The following is a 12311-nucleotide window of genomic DNA, read 5'->3' on the forward strand; positions in this document are numbered from 1 at the left end:
AAAAATGTTTTACCATATTTTTTGCCAGAATTGAGGCCCATCATATCAAATGGGATCTGATCCATAGTAATTCATTAAAACGACAAGGAAATAATTTAAACCTTGAGAACGTATTCCCGTCTGTATCAGCATTTGTTGTTCTATAAGAAACCCGAATGAAAAGCACATTCAACTCCTTTGGAAAGCCCAAATTGATTTCGTTCGAAGGCCCAAAGGATCTCATGAGTTCAAAAGAAGTACGTTTCGAAGCTCAATAATTCTAAGAAGTACTCCGAAAGGGAATCGTTAGGGCTTCCCAAAGTGATTTTTTTTTTTTTTGAAGCTACGATTTAGGTTTTTCAACGGACTTTTTTTATCTGATTTCATCCGGACTTCTGAATTACTTTGGGCTTTCAAACAGGAATCATTCACGCTCTCAAGCGAAATTCGTTTGGTCTTTGAAGAATTCTTTTGGGGCTTCCGAACAAAATTCTAAGGACTTTAAAACAAAATCTATTTAGGTTTTGTAAACAGAATTCTTTTGGGCCTTAAATCGGAGCCTTTTGGACTTCCGAGCGAAGCATTTAGAACTAATGAACGGGATCCTTTCGGGATTCCGAACAGAATTCCTTCCTGAACCCCTTGATGATGACCACACATTTCGTGGTGCACTCCTCGATTGAACAGACCAATCGCAATTGCACAGGGATTCAGAGGCAAAAGTCCTGCTTTCCAGCTTGGATGCACACAGTCCGAGAGCTCTAGTACTTTGAATGTTTAATAACGGTGCTGGCAACGTCCGTTCGGCTTGCCCAATTAATAAAATCACTCATATCATCATTTGTTCATTCATTTAATTTATTTAGCTTACATTTTAACAGATAATAATGAATCGTTTTGTACCTGGTCTGCTCACCTCGCACGGTGTGCTCCACGCCGTCTCGTACCTGCCGGATCGGAAACGAACACCATCTTTGCAGGGTTGCTGTCCGATATTCTTGCAACATACCCTGCCCATCGTACCCTCCGGCTTTAGCTGCCTTCTGGATACTGGGTTCGCCGTAGAGCTGGGCGAGCTCGTGATTCATTCTTCGCCGCCACACACCGTCTTCTTGCACATCGCCAAAGATGGCCCTAAGCACCAGTTCAACTTTTGTTGCTTAACGTTTCAGGCGGGTGTACAGTTCTGCCACCTTTGCAAATGTTCGGCCGACAATGTCCATGTCATCCGCGAAACAAATAAATTGACTGGATCGGTTGAAAATCGTACTCCGGCTGTTACACCCGGCTCTCCGCATGACACCTTCTAGCGCAATGTTGAGCAATAGGCACGAAAATCCATCACATTGTCTTAGTCCCCAGCGCGATTCGAACGAACTGGAGTGTTCACCCGAAATCTTCACACAGTTTTGCACACCATCCACCGTTGCTTTTATCAGCCTGGTAAGCTTCTCAGGAAAGCTGTTCTCCTCCAGAATTTTCCATAGCTCTACGCGGTCCATACTGGCGTATGCAGCGCTGAAATCAACGAACAGACGTTTGGGACCTGGTATTCACGGCATTTTTGAAAGATTTGCCGTACAGAAAAGATCTGGTCCGTTGTCGGGCGGCCGTCAACGAAGCCGGCTTGATTACTTCCAACGAACTCATTTACTAGACAGACTCCAGCTTGTCGGTTGCTCGTTTACGAGGAGGTAGGGATAGGAGTTCTATTTTATTCCTTTAGTTACGCGAAGTACCACAACATTTGCCGTGCCAGCGTTACGTTTCATGTATATGAAAGACGCTGCAGCCAACCAGGTATACAGCTAGGTACACTCAATGTACCAGAAAAGCAAAACAATCACAGTAAGTGAAACAAAAAAATATATTTTTGACCACCAGTTTATGCGAAAATCCCCTATAGTGAGGTAAAGGGATCGGAATAATATTATGCATTCGGCTATGAAGGAAAGTGGAAAACATACTCGAAAATTTAATAAATATATTTTCCATTGTGATCAGTTTCATTGGGCTCCCCCTTCCCACATCACATTTCTAAGGATGGTGGCTAATCGATGCACATAAATGTTCGGAGGATGACGAAGATATGATGATGATACATCATATTTGTAACAGCTCTTGAAAAGAGGATGCTATATCAATATCAATATAATAATAATGGGTTGCATCCTGAGGAGGCAGACAGACCGGGCGGAGGAGAAAGTCTACCGTTTCGTCTGGTAAGAGCTAAGGAAAATAATATTGATGGATATTTCTTGTACGCTAGCTATCAATATGTATGTTGCGCATTGTACTGTAAAATTGAATTATTTGATGATTTTGCATTCGAAGAACCGTGAAATTAAAAAATTACGACACAGTCTCAGTCAGTCAGTCATTCAGTCACTTGTTTATTGTTGCAATTATAAAGCAAAGCACATTTCGTTCCGCGTTTCGGCATCTTGGGTAATCTTATTGGCAAATATTTGAATATTTTCATATTCCTGAAATCTCCCTGATCTTTGGTGGCTTAGTAGCAGCATATTAAACAATAATTTAAAAAATAAATAAATAAATAAATAAATTACTTATAAATAAGATGAAATATAAATTTAAAACCAATGTATCATTGGTTAAGGTCTAATATCCCGAAAGGCAGCCGGAAAATTCGTTGGGAACGTCATCACCAAAATGGGCGTCTGCTGATCGGGTCGCTGCTGAACTGGTATCTGCTGCATTGGCGTTTGCTGTCCTTGTCCAAACAAAAGTGGATTCGGATGTTGACTGATCGGTGGAGGTAACACGGGGAATGCTTGTACCGGGAACTGCCCGAATGGACGTTGTGGGTATTGGGGGAACTGTTGCGGGAATTGATTGGGAAATTGCTGCGGGAACTGGGTTGGATATGGGAACCGGTTTCCACCTGGGAACGCCTGAGGAAATCCTGGGAACATTGGAAACTGCTGCATTGGATCCTGTTGAGTCGGCCGTCTGCGGTTCGGAGCGAAAACCTCTACGTCGGGGTGCAGTGGGATCGATTGGTCAGCCAGCATCTCGTTGATGGCGATATCATTCGTGAGATCGATCGTTTCACCAGCCACAGGAGAATCGATGCCCAACTGATTTTGGTTCTGATTCCGAACGGGATACCGTGTGGGTCCTCCATTCACACTAACAACGATTCGCTTCCGATTGTCCTGGAATTGCCTCCACTCGTCCGGTGAAAAGTCCTCGTCTGGTGTCTGTTCGGATGAGCTGTCGTCTTCTCGATCATTCTCCGGGGCATTGGTAAGGACGTTTCGCTCCACTGAGTCCGAATCAGAGAAAAAGGCCGATTTCAGTTCGGCCAAGGAATCGTCGTCAAATTCTTGTTCCTCGTGAACCTCGGGCTAAAAAAAGAAAACAAAATCAATGGTTTAGTTTAGGAAATTAGCATAGCCTAACAAGAGGAATTATATTTTTGAATAACACTGCTGTTTTAGGGTTGGCCAAAACTTATGTGTGACTTTTAGAAAAATAAAACTAACTTAGGTCTAAAATCAGTTAATACCTTTAAATATTTGTAAGACCATCATACTATGCGAATGTGGTAGTATTCATGTATTACATATTGGAAATAGTAGAAAAAAGTTTAAAAAGATGCTATATAACTTTAAATGTTTGGTTGCTCAGCATTATGTGGCGACGCTGCCATACTGTTTGCAAGTTGAGATTATCGACTTTCGTCTTACTTTTTATTATGTGGAAAACGATATTGAGGATTGAAAACATGTGTTTTAAGGAAGATACTTATAAAATATGCAAAAATATCATCTGGTGTGGGAATCGAACTCACATCTCCCAGTACGCTAGACGGATGCTCTACCACTAAGTTACGGTAAACTTAATGCCACCCTCGTCAAGTTACCGTAGTGGAATTGTGATAGATATTGTCCTGGACGCCATCCACAGATGGGACTGACTTAGGGTTAGCGGCAGCTCAGCTGGGCAACAAAATAGTTTGTCGCAGTGGTTAATATGACATGAAATTGCTTGCATCTTCAAAAATGTTGCGTTTCTAGAAAATATATTTCACTGGTCATATCGCCCCCATGTATGCAGGACAATATGCCCTTACCTTTTGAACACAAGCGCGACGTACCCACGTCTGCATTCGACGCAGACTGCTATCCCATTGTTTCCTATTGAAAATTGGCCAGATAGGATTATGGGCTCAGTTATAAAGTTATGACGAAAATACTATTTGTATAACACACGAGAAAGGCTTCATCACCGCTAGGTGGATTAATCTGGGTTTTTCATTACTCAAAATAACCTTTTATCTGTAATGAATATAAGAAAAATGACAAGTCACAGACACGTCAGATGCATTTACGACTTATTGGACTGTCAAATAACACGGAAATCTCAACTTACTACTCTCAACAAGCAAGCGATATACGTATGGGCAAACCCGAACCGGATATCGTGACGAAACCAGCCATCTTCAGCATGATCAGTCTGTAGTAAAGCATAATTTTGCTAAGCTGTAGAAGCCCTGGATGAACATCGCAGTATTATAATCTTTGTTTCTCGATTAAAATTCAAATATTCTCAAATCTTTTCAACTCTCAATTTAATTCCTCAGAAACTGAAACCTCATAATATTCTTTTCATTTCTGGAAATTTGATTAGAATTGTAAACATTAACTTAGGTTCCCATATATGTTCTTAAACTATTAAAAGTTCAGAATTTCGAAACCATCTAAGTATTTTAAAAGTTCTTTCTCTCTTCGTTGACATTACATTATTCACTGCAAGGTTTCAAAGCTAAGTTGTTATTTCTATATTGCTAGCACGATGAAACTCTTATGCTCAGGAAGTTGAGAAAATTTTATAGACCGGGCTCGGTGATCGAACCCAGCGTTCTTAACCATGGTCAGAATACTGAACACCAAAACCATCAAACATCTCTATTTTTTACCTATTCCATTTTGTATTAGTAACGCATTCATGTTTCAATCAAAACGAAACAACTAGAAGTTATTACTTTAATGTGAAAATTTTAAGTGTTACCAAGGTTATAAATTACCACCATTGTCACTTCCGATGGCAATACGATCCTCGTACATAAATTCAATTATTTTTGAAACATTTAATAGAATTGAATGGTTCGGTTTAATAGGAAAAGTGATTTCCCATTTTTACATGGGAGTCTTACATCTTTTTTGAGGATCAATAACGATTGCCATCAAAATTTGAGAGCAATTTTTTTTTCTTCACATTCCAAACAGGCTGCGAAATTCGGTTGGTTCGATTGTGGGCACCCTCATTTTAATGACAACTCAATCAATGCTGCCGTAGTTGTCCCCTAACTTATTTTCAATGGCGTTTTCAAGCAGATTAGGCATAATTGTAAGAAGTAATACACTCATCTCATCAATCAAAGTTAAGAATGAGCAATATTCAAAGATGGAGTAATTACTGTGAAACAAAACTATGAATATGTATATGGTTCTATTAGAGATAAAAAAATGATTGATTAAAGAAATAAATAAAACTTGAATTGTGCAAGATTGATTCACTTAGTTTCAGTTTCTTGTCTATTTCGACCTTTTGTTCTTACGACCCTTTGTCTTTTTCGACCTTTTGTCCTTTTCGCCCACACTGAGGAAAATGGACGTATGATTTTCAATCAAACGCCTTATGAAAATTTGCCACAAGGAATCGGTATGAATTTCAATATGTTGCCTTATGAATGATGATTTTCATTTAAAAAAAGTAAAGTGCGGCAGCCTGAATTCGAACCATGGACGTCGGGGTCGGGAGGCCGGTATGTAGACCACACGCCCATCGACGCTTGAATACTCGGGAAGGTAACTGCGTATAACAGCGGTTCTCAACCTGGGGTACATGTACCCCTGGGGGTACCTTCATTGGCCCCAGGGGGTACCTCGGACAGAAATGTGTAATGGCGGATGTACTACAATTCAAATATAAACTTATTGATAAGGATTTGATAGTTGTTGTTTTTTTTTTATTTTGAAACTTTGTATTTTACATAATATGCATGGCGATGAGTATATCAAAGCCTATTGAATACTAGCCACCACAACCAGCACAGTGTATGAGCGTATGAGACATAAGATCAAAAATACAAAACGTCGAGAGACCTAAAATCTAGAATCTAAAGGTTAGGAAGGTTACACTTTAGAAGCACGAAGACTTTTTCTAAAAATCTCAGTAGTTTCGTTGCAAGAGGCTTGAGCCTCCCTATAAGCGCCTTGACAGCCTACTTCCAACCAGCTTGTAAGCTTTATTTCGAGAGTTTCCAGAGCCTCCTTTCAAGAGGCTCGGAAGCATTCTTTCAACAGGCTTCCCGGGCAAACCTTGAGATCAAATCGATAACATGTTTTGATGTTGAGGAATCGCTGATTTGGATTACTCAGTTTGGTATCATTTTGTTTTTGCCTTTCTCGTACAACAAAGTTGTACCGAAAGGCTATCATTTCACTCTGAAAACGAACTTTTTACAGAAACATCTGATAGTAAAGTTCCTTATACCATTCGACTCAGTTTGATAAATCGAGGTGATGTCTGTGTGTGTGTATGTATGTGTGTGTATGTTTGTGTGTCTGTATGGTCACTTTTTCAACCTCAAAAACTCACACGATTTCATGTACTTAGACTTAACTGATTTTATCGCAACAAGTTGCATTCCGCAGAGCCACTCTTCTAATTACATGCTATTTAATTTCATCAAGATTGATTAATGCGTTCGCAGCTGACAACGAAAATGGTCTAGGCAGTTTTCCATTTTTTTCCATATAATCGGGACTACGAGCATCACGAGCATTGAGCAGCTACCATGCTATAATATAAATTACGTTCGCTCGATGGGTTAGAATCCTCACTACCGCAATATCGATATCGCTAACGCAACGATCAAAGCTTTTCAAAGCTTGCAATGTGGAACGTGTTGAACACGAAAAATTATCGACGAACAACGTACGCGCTTTTAAGTTTAGAGCCGACTCGATGATGTTTATTGCCATTATTGACGTTATTTTCTTGTCACCTTGTACCATGGTACGAATACACTCAAAATAATTGTCACTTTAATTCCACTATAAAAAGTCATGTAGACTTTAAAAATCGAAACTTTCATCGGCCTTACTGGAATCAAATAAAACTTACTCAAATCACAAGTGCATCTTAATAAGAAATGTAGTGAAATTCATTAGAAAACATTGAAAATAATATCTATATACTCTTCTAGTGAATTCTACTCAAAATGAATGTATGAAAAATATATGAGTGGGGTTCTCAGAGCGAAATGTATGTTTATCAACTATCGCTAATGAAACGTTTTGCTAAAGCATTATGAGAACGATTTGCGAAGCAAAATATCTGAGTATAAAATATATTTCTACTCCTATTTTTGCCCTCGTCCGCTTCTAGTGGACGGGATACAGATCACTAATAGGGATACTATAGAAAAAAATTATCAAAATTTCACTTAAAATTTAAATACATGGCCTAACAAAAATTCACTTAAATTTTATTTTTATTTCTAGTGAATTGAGAATAATGAGTGCCATCACTAATAAATCATTTAACTTTTACACACGAAACTACATGGAAAATATCTGCATATGTTTTCAAGTAGCTTCTAAGTGAAAATTATTTTGAGTGTACCACAAGTGTGTGCCCCATATTAGCCATTGAATCAATCAAGGTAACTCATTTTGCACTCACCGCATCAAAACAATGGCGACACTGTATACGCATATTTCTATTCATGTGTGTTTGACATAACATGTCTACGGTGGCGCAATCTGTTCATTTCATAGCGGCAGTTTTAGCTTATTGATTGGTCCATTATATCAATATGTGTTACAAATAACAATACTTAAATAATGTCTCTGTCAAAAAGGGATGAAAGAAAATTTCACGATCATCATACCTTGATTTTAACATAATGTATTATGCTTGTTTTACAGAAAAACAAAATTGCCAACATGTTTAGTAGATAGGAATTGGAAAAGAACGAAGTTACCACTTTCAGTATATCTTGATTTAATCGAGAAAGGCATCGTCACCGCTAGGTGAATTAATTTGGGTTTTTTACGGGGTTAAAATAACAAAATGTCAAGCAGAAAAATCTTATTGTGACATCAAATTGTAAACTATTGCTGCTGTCGATGAGATCAAATTGAAAAATGATTTTGAGGTTGATTCTTGATAATGAAATAAGTAATCAGTTTATGTCAGTTTATATAATCATTCATAGAGACTAACATTTTAAAACAAATGAAGGGCTGTCCACATACCTCGTGGACAGTTTAGGGGGGTGGGGGTATGATGAATGTCTACGATCCATACACATTTTGGAAAATTTATATGATCAGTTCTCCACGCTGGGGGAGGGGGTTATCTAAAACTGACCAAAACTTGTCCACGTAGTATAAGGACAGCCCCTTATAATTTTAATTTTTTTTCTACCTACAAACAATTAATGCTGAACAAGCTAGTTTTTAACTTGTAAAAAGCTGTTTTTAGATGAATAAGCACTCTATCAGCTTCCAATGTTTCAAGGGTTTATACCAAAATATCTTTTCTATTTTCCTCCATTACGATGTCAAACTTTGCTCGGGTTAAAAAGCACCTCGGAAGCCTCCTTTCAAGAGGCTCGGAAGCCTCCTTTCAAGAGGCTCGGAAGCCTCCTTTCAAGAGGCTCGGAAGCCTCCTTTCAAGAGGCTCGGAAGCCTCCTTTCAAGAGGCTCGGAAGCCTCCTTTCAAGAGGCCTGGAAGCCTCCTTTCAAGAGGCTCGGAAGCCTCCTTCCAAGAGGCCCGGAAGCCTCCTTTCAAGAGGCCTGGAAGCCTCCTATCAAGAGGCCTGGAAGCCTCCTTCAAGAGGCTCGGAAGCCTCCTTCAAGAGGCCTCAGGCCTCCTTTCAAGAGGCCCGGAAGCCTCCTTTCAAGAGGCTCAGAAGCCTCCTTCAAGAGGCTCGGAAGCCTCCTTCAAGAGGCTCGGAAGCCTCCTTCAAGAGGCTCAGAAGCCTCCTTTCAAGAGGCTCCAGCCTCCTTTCAAGAGGCTCAAGCCTCCTTTCAAGTGGCTCGGGAGCCTCCTTTCAAGAAGCTCGGTAGCCTCCTTTCAAGAGGCTCGGAAGCCTCCTTTCAAAAGGCCTGGAAGCCTCCTTTCAAAGGCCTGGAAGCCTCCTTTCAAGAGGCTCGGAAGCCTACTTTCAAGAGGCTCGGAAGCCTCCTTTCAAGAGGCTCGGAAGCCTCTTTTCAAGAGGCTCGGAAGCCTTCTTTCAAGAGGCCCAGAAGCCTCCTTTCAAGAGGCCTCGAAGCCTCCTTTCAAGAGGCTCAGAAGCCTCCTTTGAAGAGGCCTGGAAGCCTCCTTCAAGAGGCTCAGAAGCCTCCTTTCAAGAGGCTCAGAATCCTCCCTTTCAAGAGGCTCAGAATCCTCCTTTCAAGAGGCCTCAGAATCCTCCTTCAAGAGGCTCAGAATCCTCCTTTCAAGAGGCTCAGGCCTCCTTTCAAGAGGCCTCGAAGCCTCCTTTCAAGAGGCCTCGAAGCCTCCTTTCAAGAGGCTCGGAAGCCTCTTTCAAGAGGCTCGAAGCCCTCCTTTCAAGAGGCCTGAAGCCTCCTTTCAAGAGGCTCCAAGCCTCCTTTCGTTTCAAGGACCTGGAAGCCTCCTTTCAAAGGCCTGAAAGCCTCCTTTCAAGAGGCTCGGAAGCCTCCCTATCAAGAGGCTCAGAAGCCTCCTTTCAAGAGGCCAGAAAGCCTCCTTTGAAGAGGCCTCAAGCCTCCTCTCAAGAGGCCTGGAAGCCTCCTTTCAAGAGGCCTGGAAGCCTCCTTTCAAGAGGCCTCAGGCCTCCTTTCAAGAGGCTGGAAGCCTCCTTTCAAGAGGCCTCAGCCTCCTTTCAAGAGGCTCGGAAGCCTCCTTTCAAGAGGCTCGGAAGCCTCCTTTCAAGAGGCTCGGAAGCCTCCTTTCAAGAGGCTCGGAAGCCTCCTTTCAATAGGAAGCTTCCTATCAATAGGAAGCCTCCGTTTTGCATATATCTCATGAGCTTTGCTTATTTTCATTCAAAGCGAAAAAAAAATTGGGGGTACCTCAATGAATGTAAAAGTTTGAAAGGGTACCTCATAAGAAAAAGGTTGAGAACCGCTGGCGTATAAGAAGCACTGTGGATGGAATAATCAGTCGAAGATTCATAAGGCGCCAGTTATTAATTTAGATAGTCCAGTTCGCTGAGTGCATTTGTCCCTTCGACCTTTTGTCTTCGATTATTTGATGCTTCGATCTTTTGTATTTCAACCTTTTGTCTTTCGATCTTTTGTCCCTAGCCCTTTATTTTAAGTGTGTTTATTTTGGTTAAGGCAGATATTTTTCATCTGCGTTCTAATTCCTGTCATAGGCTCGAAAACCACCCAAAGATATATTTTTTCGCCATAATTCATCCGTATCCAAATGTAGGGAGTACGTGTTTGTTCGTGTTTAGAGAAATACGCGTGATAATTCACATTAATTTGTTTTGCGTTGTGCGGCCGGTAAACTATTAAATTAGTACGTGTATGTTCGTGTATATTGCAGTAAATCTATCGTAACTAACACAATATTCTATCCTAAGACAATCGTGGAGATGCAGAGGCCTACTCGGTGTCTAGTATCAACGAGAGTCGGACTAACAATCCTCCCTTTCCTATAAGACTAAATATTTTTGAGCTTCCGAAACGTGTACATTGAGAATGGATTTCCAACCCCAAATCCCATTCATTTGGTTTTCTGTACAAGTTCTAGTCAATCACGGAGTAGTAACTACGAACTGTACGGCAATAATGCTCATACTCATTAGACTTCTTCATGTTTTCAAAAATTATCAAAAATTCAAACGGTCAGCCCAGAATCACAATTCTTATGCTAAAATAAGCCTTATGTCAAATTTTCAGCTCATTCGGATCTAACCAGAGATATAAACGCAAAAAATCATCGCAACAACCTCTAATCTGAAACTTTTGGTGTGCTCTACAAGTCTTGTGAACATTGCGATTCGTTCCGTTTTCGTTTTGACCATGTAAAAGTCATTTTCAAGCTTTTAAGTGCATAGAAACATTGTTTCCCCTAAAAGTCGTTTTTCTACAAAATTCTTGAGTGTATTACAAATCAATGCTAATTTATAATATTATTATTCTTCTTTTTATCTGAACATTTAAGTAAAATGATTGCCAATGTGCGATTCACCGTTACATTCTTAAAAATCAGAAGCTGAACATTTGTCATAAATTTACACGTTAGGATTTCGTCAAACAAGTTGTTCGAACAAAAAAGCTTTGATTTCACTAGTTACTACAATGCACTCGATGTTAAAAGCATAAAGACATATGGTGCAATGAACTAAATTTGGAAGTCGTTTGCTATAAGCATCGAATATCATCGAGAACCAATGGTGTTGGAAAACCGGTTTCCAAATGACTATTTTATCAAAATTTTGGAATCACTTACAAGCCAAAACCTGGTGTTTCCGTAAATAGGCACATGTTTTATTGGTAGTCAATCAATACGGGGATGAACAAGCCATGCAGCACAATTTAACAAATTTGGTCGCAGCAACTCGATAGTGAGCAAAATATTGTCGAAGGACTACAACAAGACTCGTCAAAGCTGGGCGACACGGATGGCATCGAACGGCTACGAGTCTTACTCAATCAAAATTGAGTAATACACAAGGCGAATTTTAACTTGATTTGAAAATATGAAAAAATGTTTGAAATAATAAGTTTTACTCAGAACTTAAAACTAATGAACTGCACATAAGTTCCTTTAACAGATCGGTGGTCTTAGGGGCTACCGCATCTGACTTATAAACAGGAGGTCGTGGATTCAATTCCAGGCTGTACCTTTTCTATTTTGTAGTTCTATTTTAGTTCTTTCTGTGTTTCACGTTCTCTCAAAACGAATTCCTTCTGTCCATACCTTTCACATTAACAATTTCAAAACCTCCCGTGGCACCTGTGAGAGGTCTTTGATGTTCAACTAACCATACTTCCCCTTCCTCAGCATTCGCTAGGACATGGCCAGGTGCAGATCTCGACTATTGCTTCCACCTAAGAGATAGTGTCGCTTCGTGCCCGTGCGGTTAGCGACGTCAATCGTCTAAATGCATGTGCTATGGAGTATGACTTCGATTCCCGCCCCGGTAAGGAGGAAACGTACTCTCATACAATAGTCCACACTTGTACCACCTACGAATTTATGCGCATTGATCAATGCTAATGCTAATACTAATACACCTAAGGTCCTTTAACGGATTTCCTATATCCTTGAGAATTCCCATTTTGAATAATGGTGGGATGATCCCTCAA

At 40.2% G+C, this 12311-nt stretch overlaps 1 protein-coding gene across 1 annotated transcript in view; it reads right to left on the reverse strand.

Moving 5' to 3' along the window:
• Window positions 1-2342: 2342 nt before the first annotated feature.
• The window catches only part of LOC134213682 (uncharacterized), a 53443-nt gene continuing 43474 nt past the window's right edge, over window positions 2343-12311 (reverse strand). Inside the window, exon 5 of the mRNA XM_062692952.1 lies at window positions 2343-3350. Coding sequence (XP_062548936.1) covers window positions 2595-3350 — 756 coding nt within the window. The 3' untranslated portion in view covers window positions 2343-2594. The remainder of the gene's footprint in view (window positions 3351-12311) is intronic.

This window comes from Armigeres subalbatus, chromosome 2 (genome assembly GCF_024139115.2).
Source record: "Armigeres subalbatus isolate Guangzhou_Male chromosome 2, GZ_Asu_2, whole genome shotgun sequence".
Lineage (NCBI taxonomy): Eukaryota > Metazoa > Arthropoda > Insecta > Diptera > Culicidae > Armigeres > Armigeres subalbatus.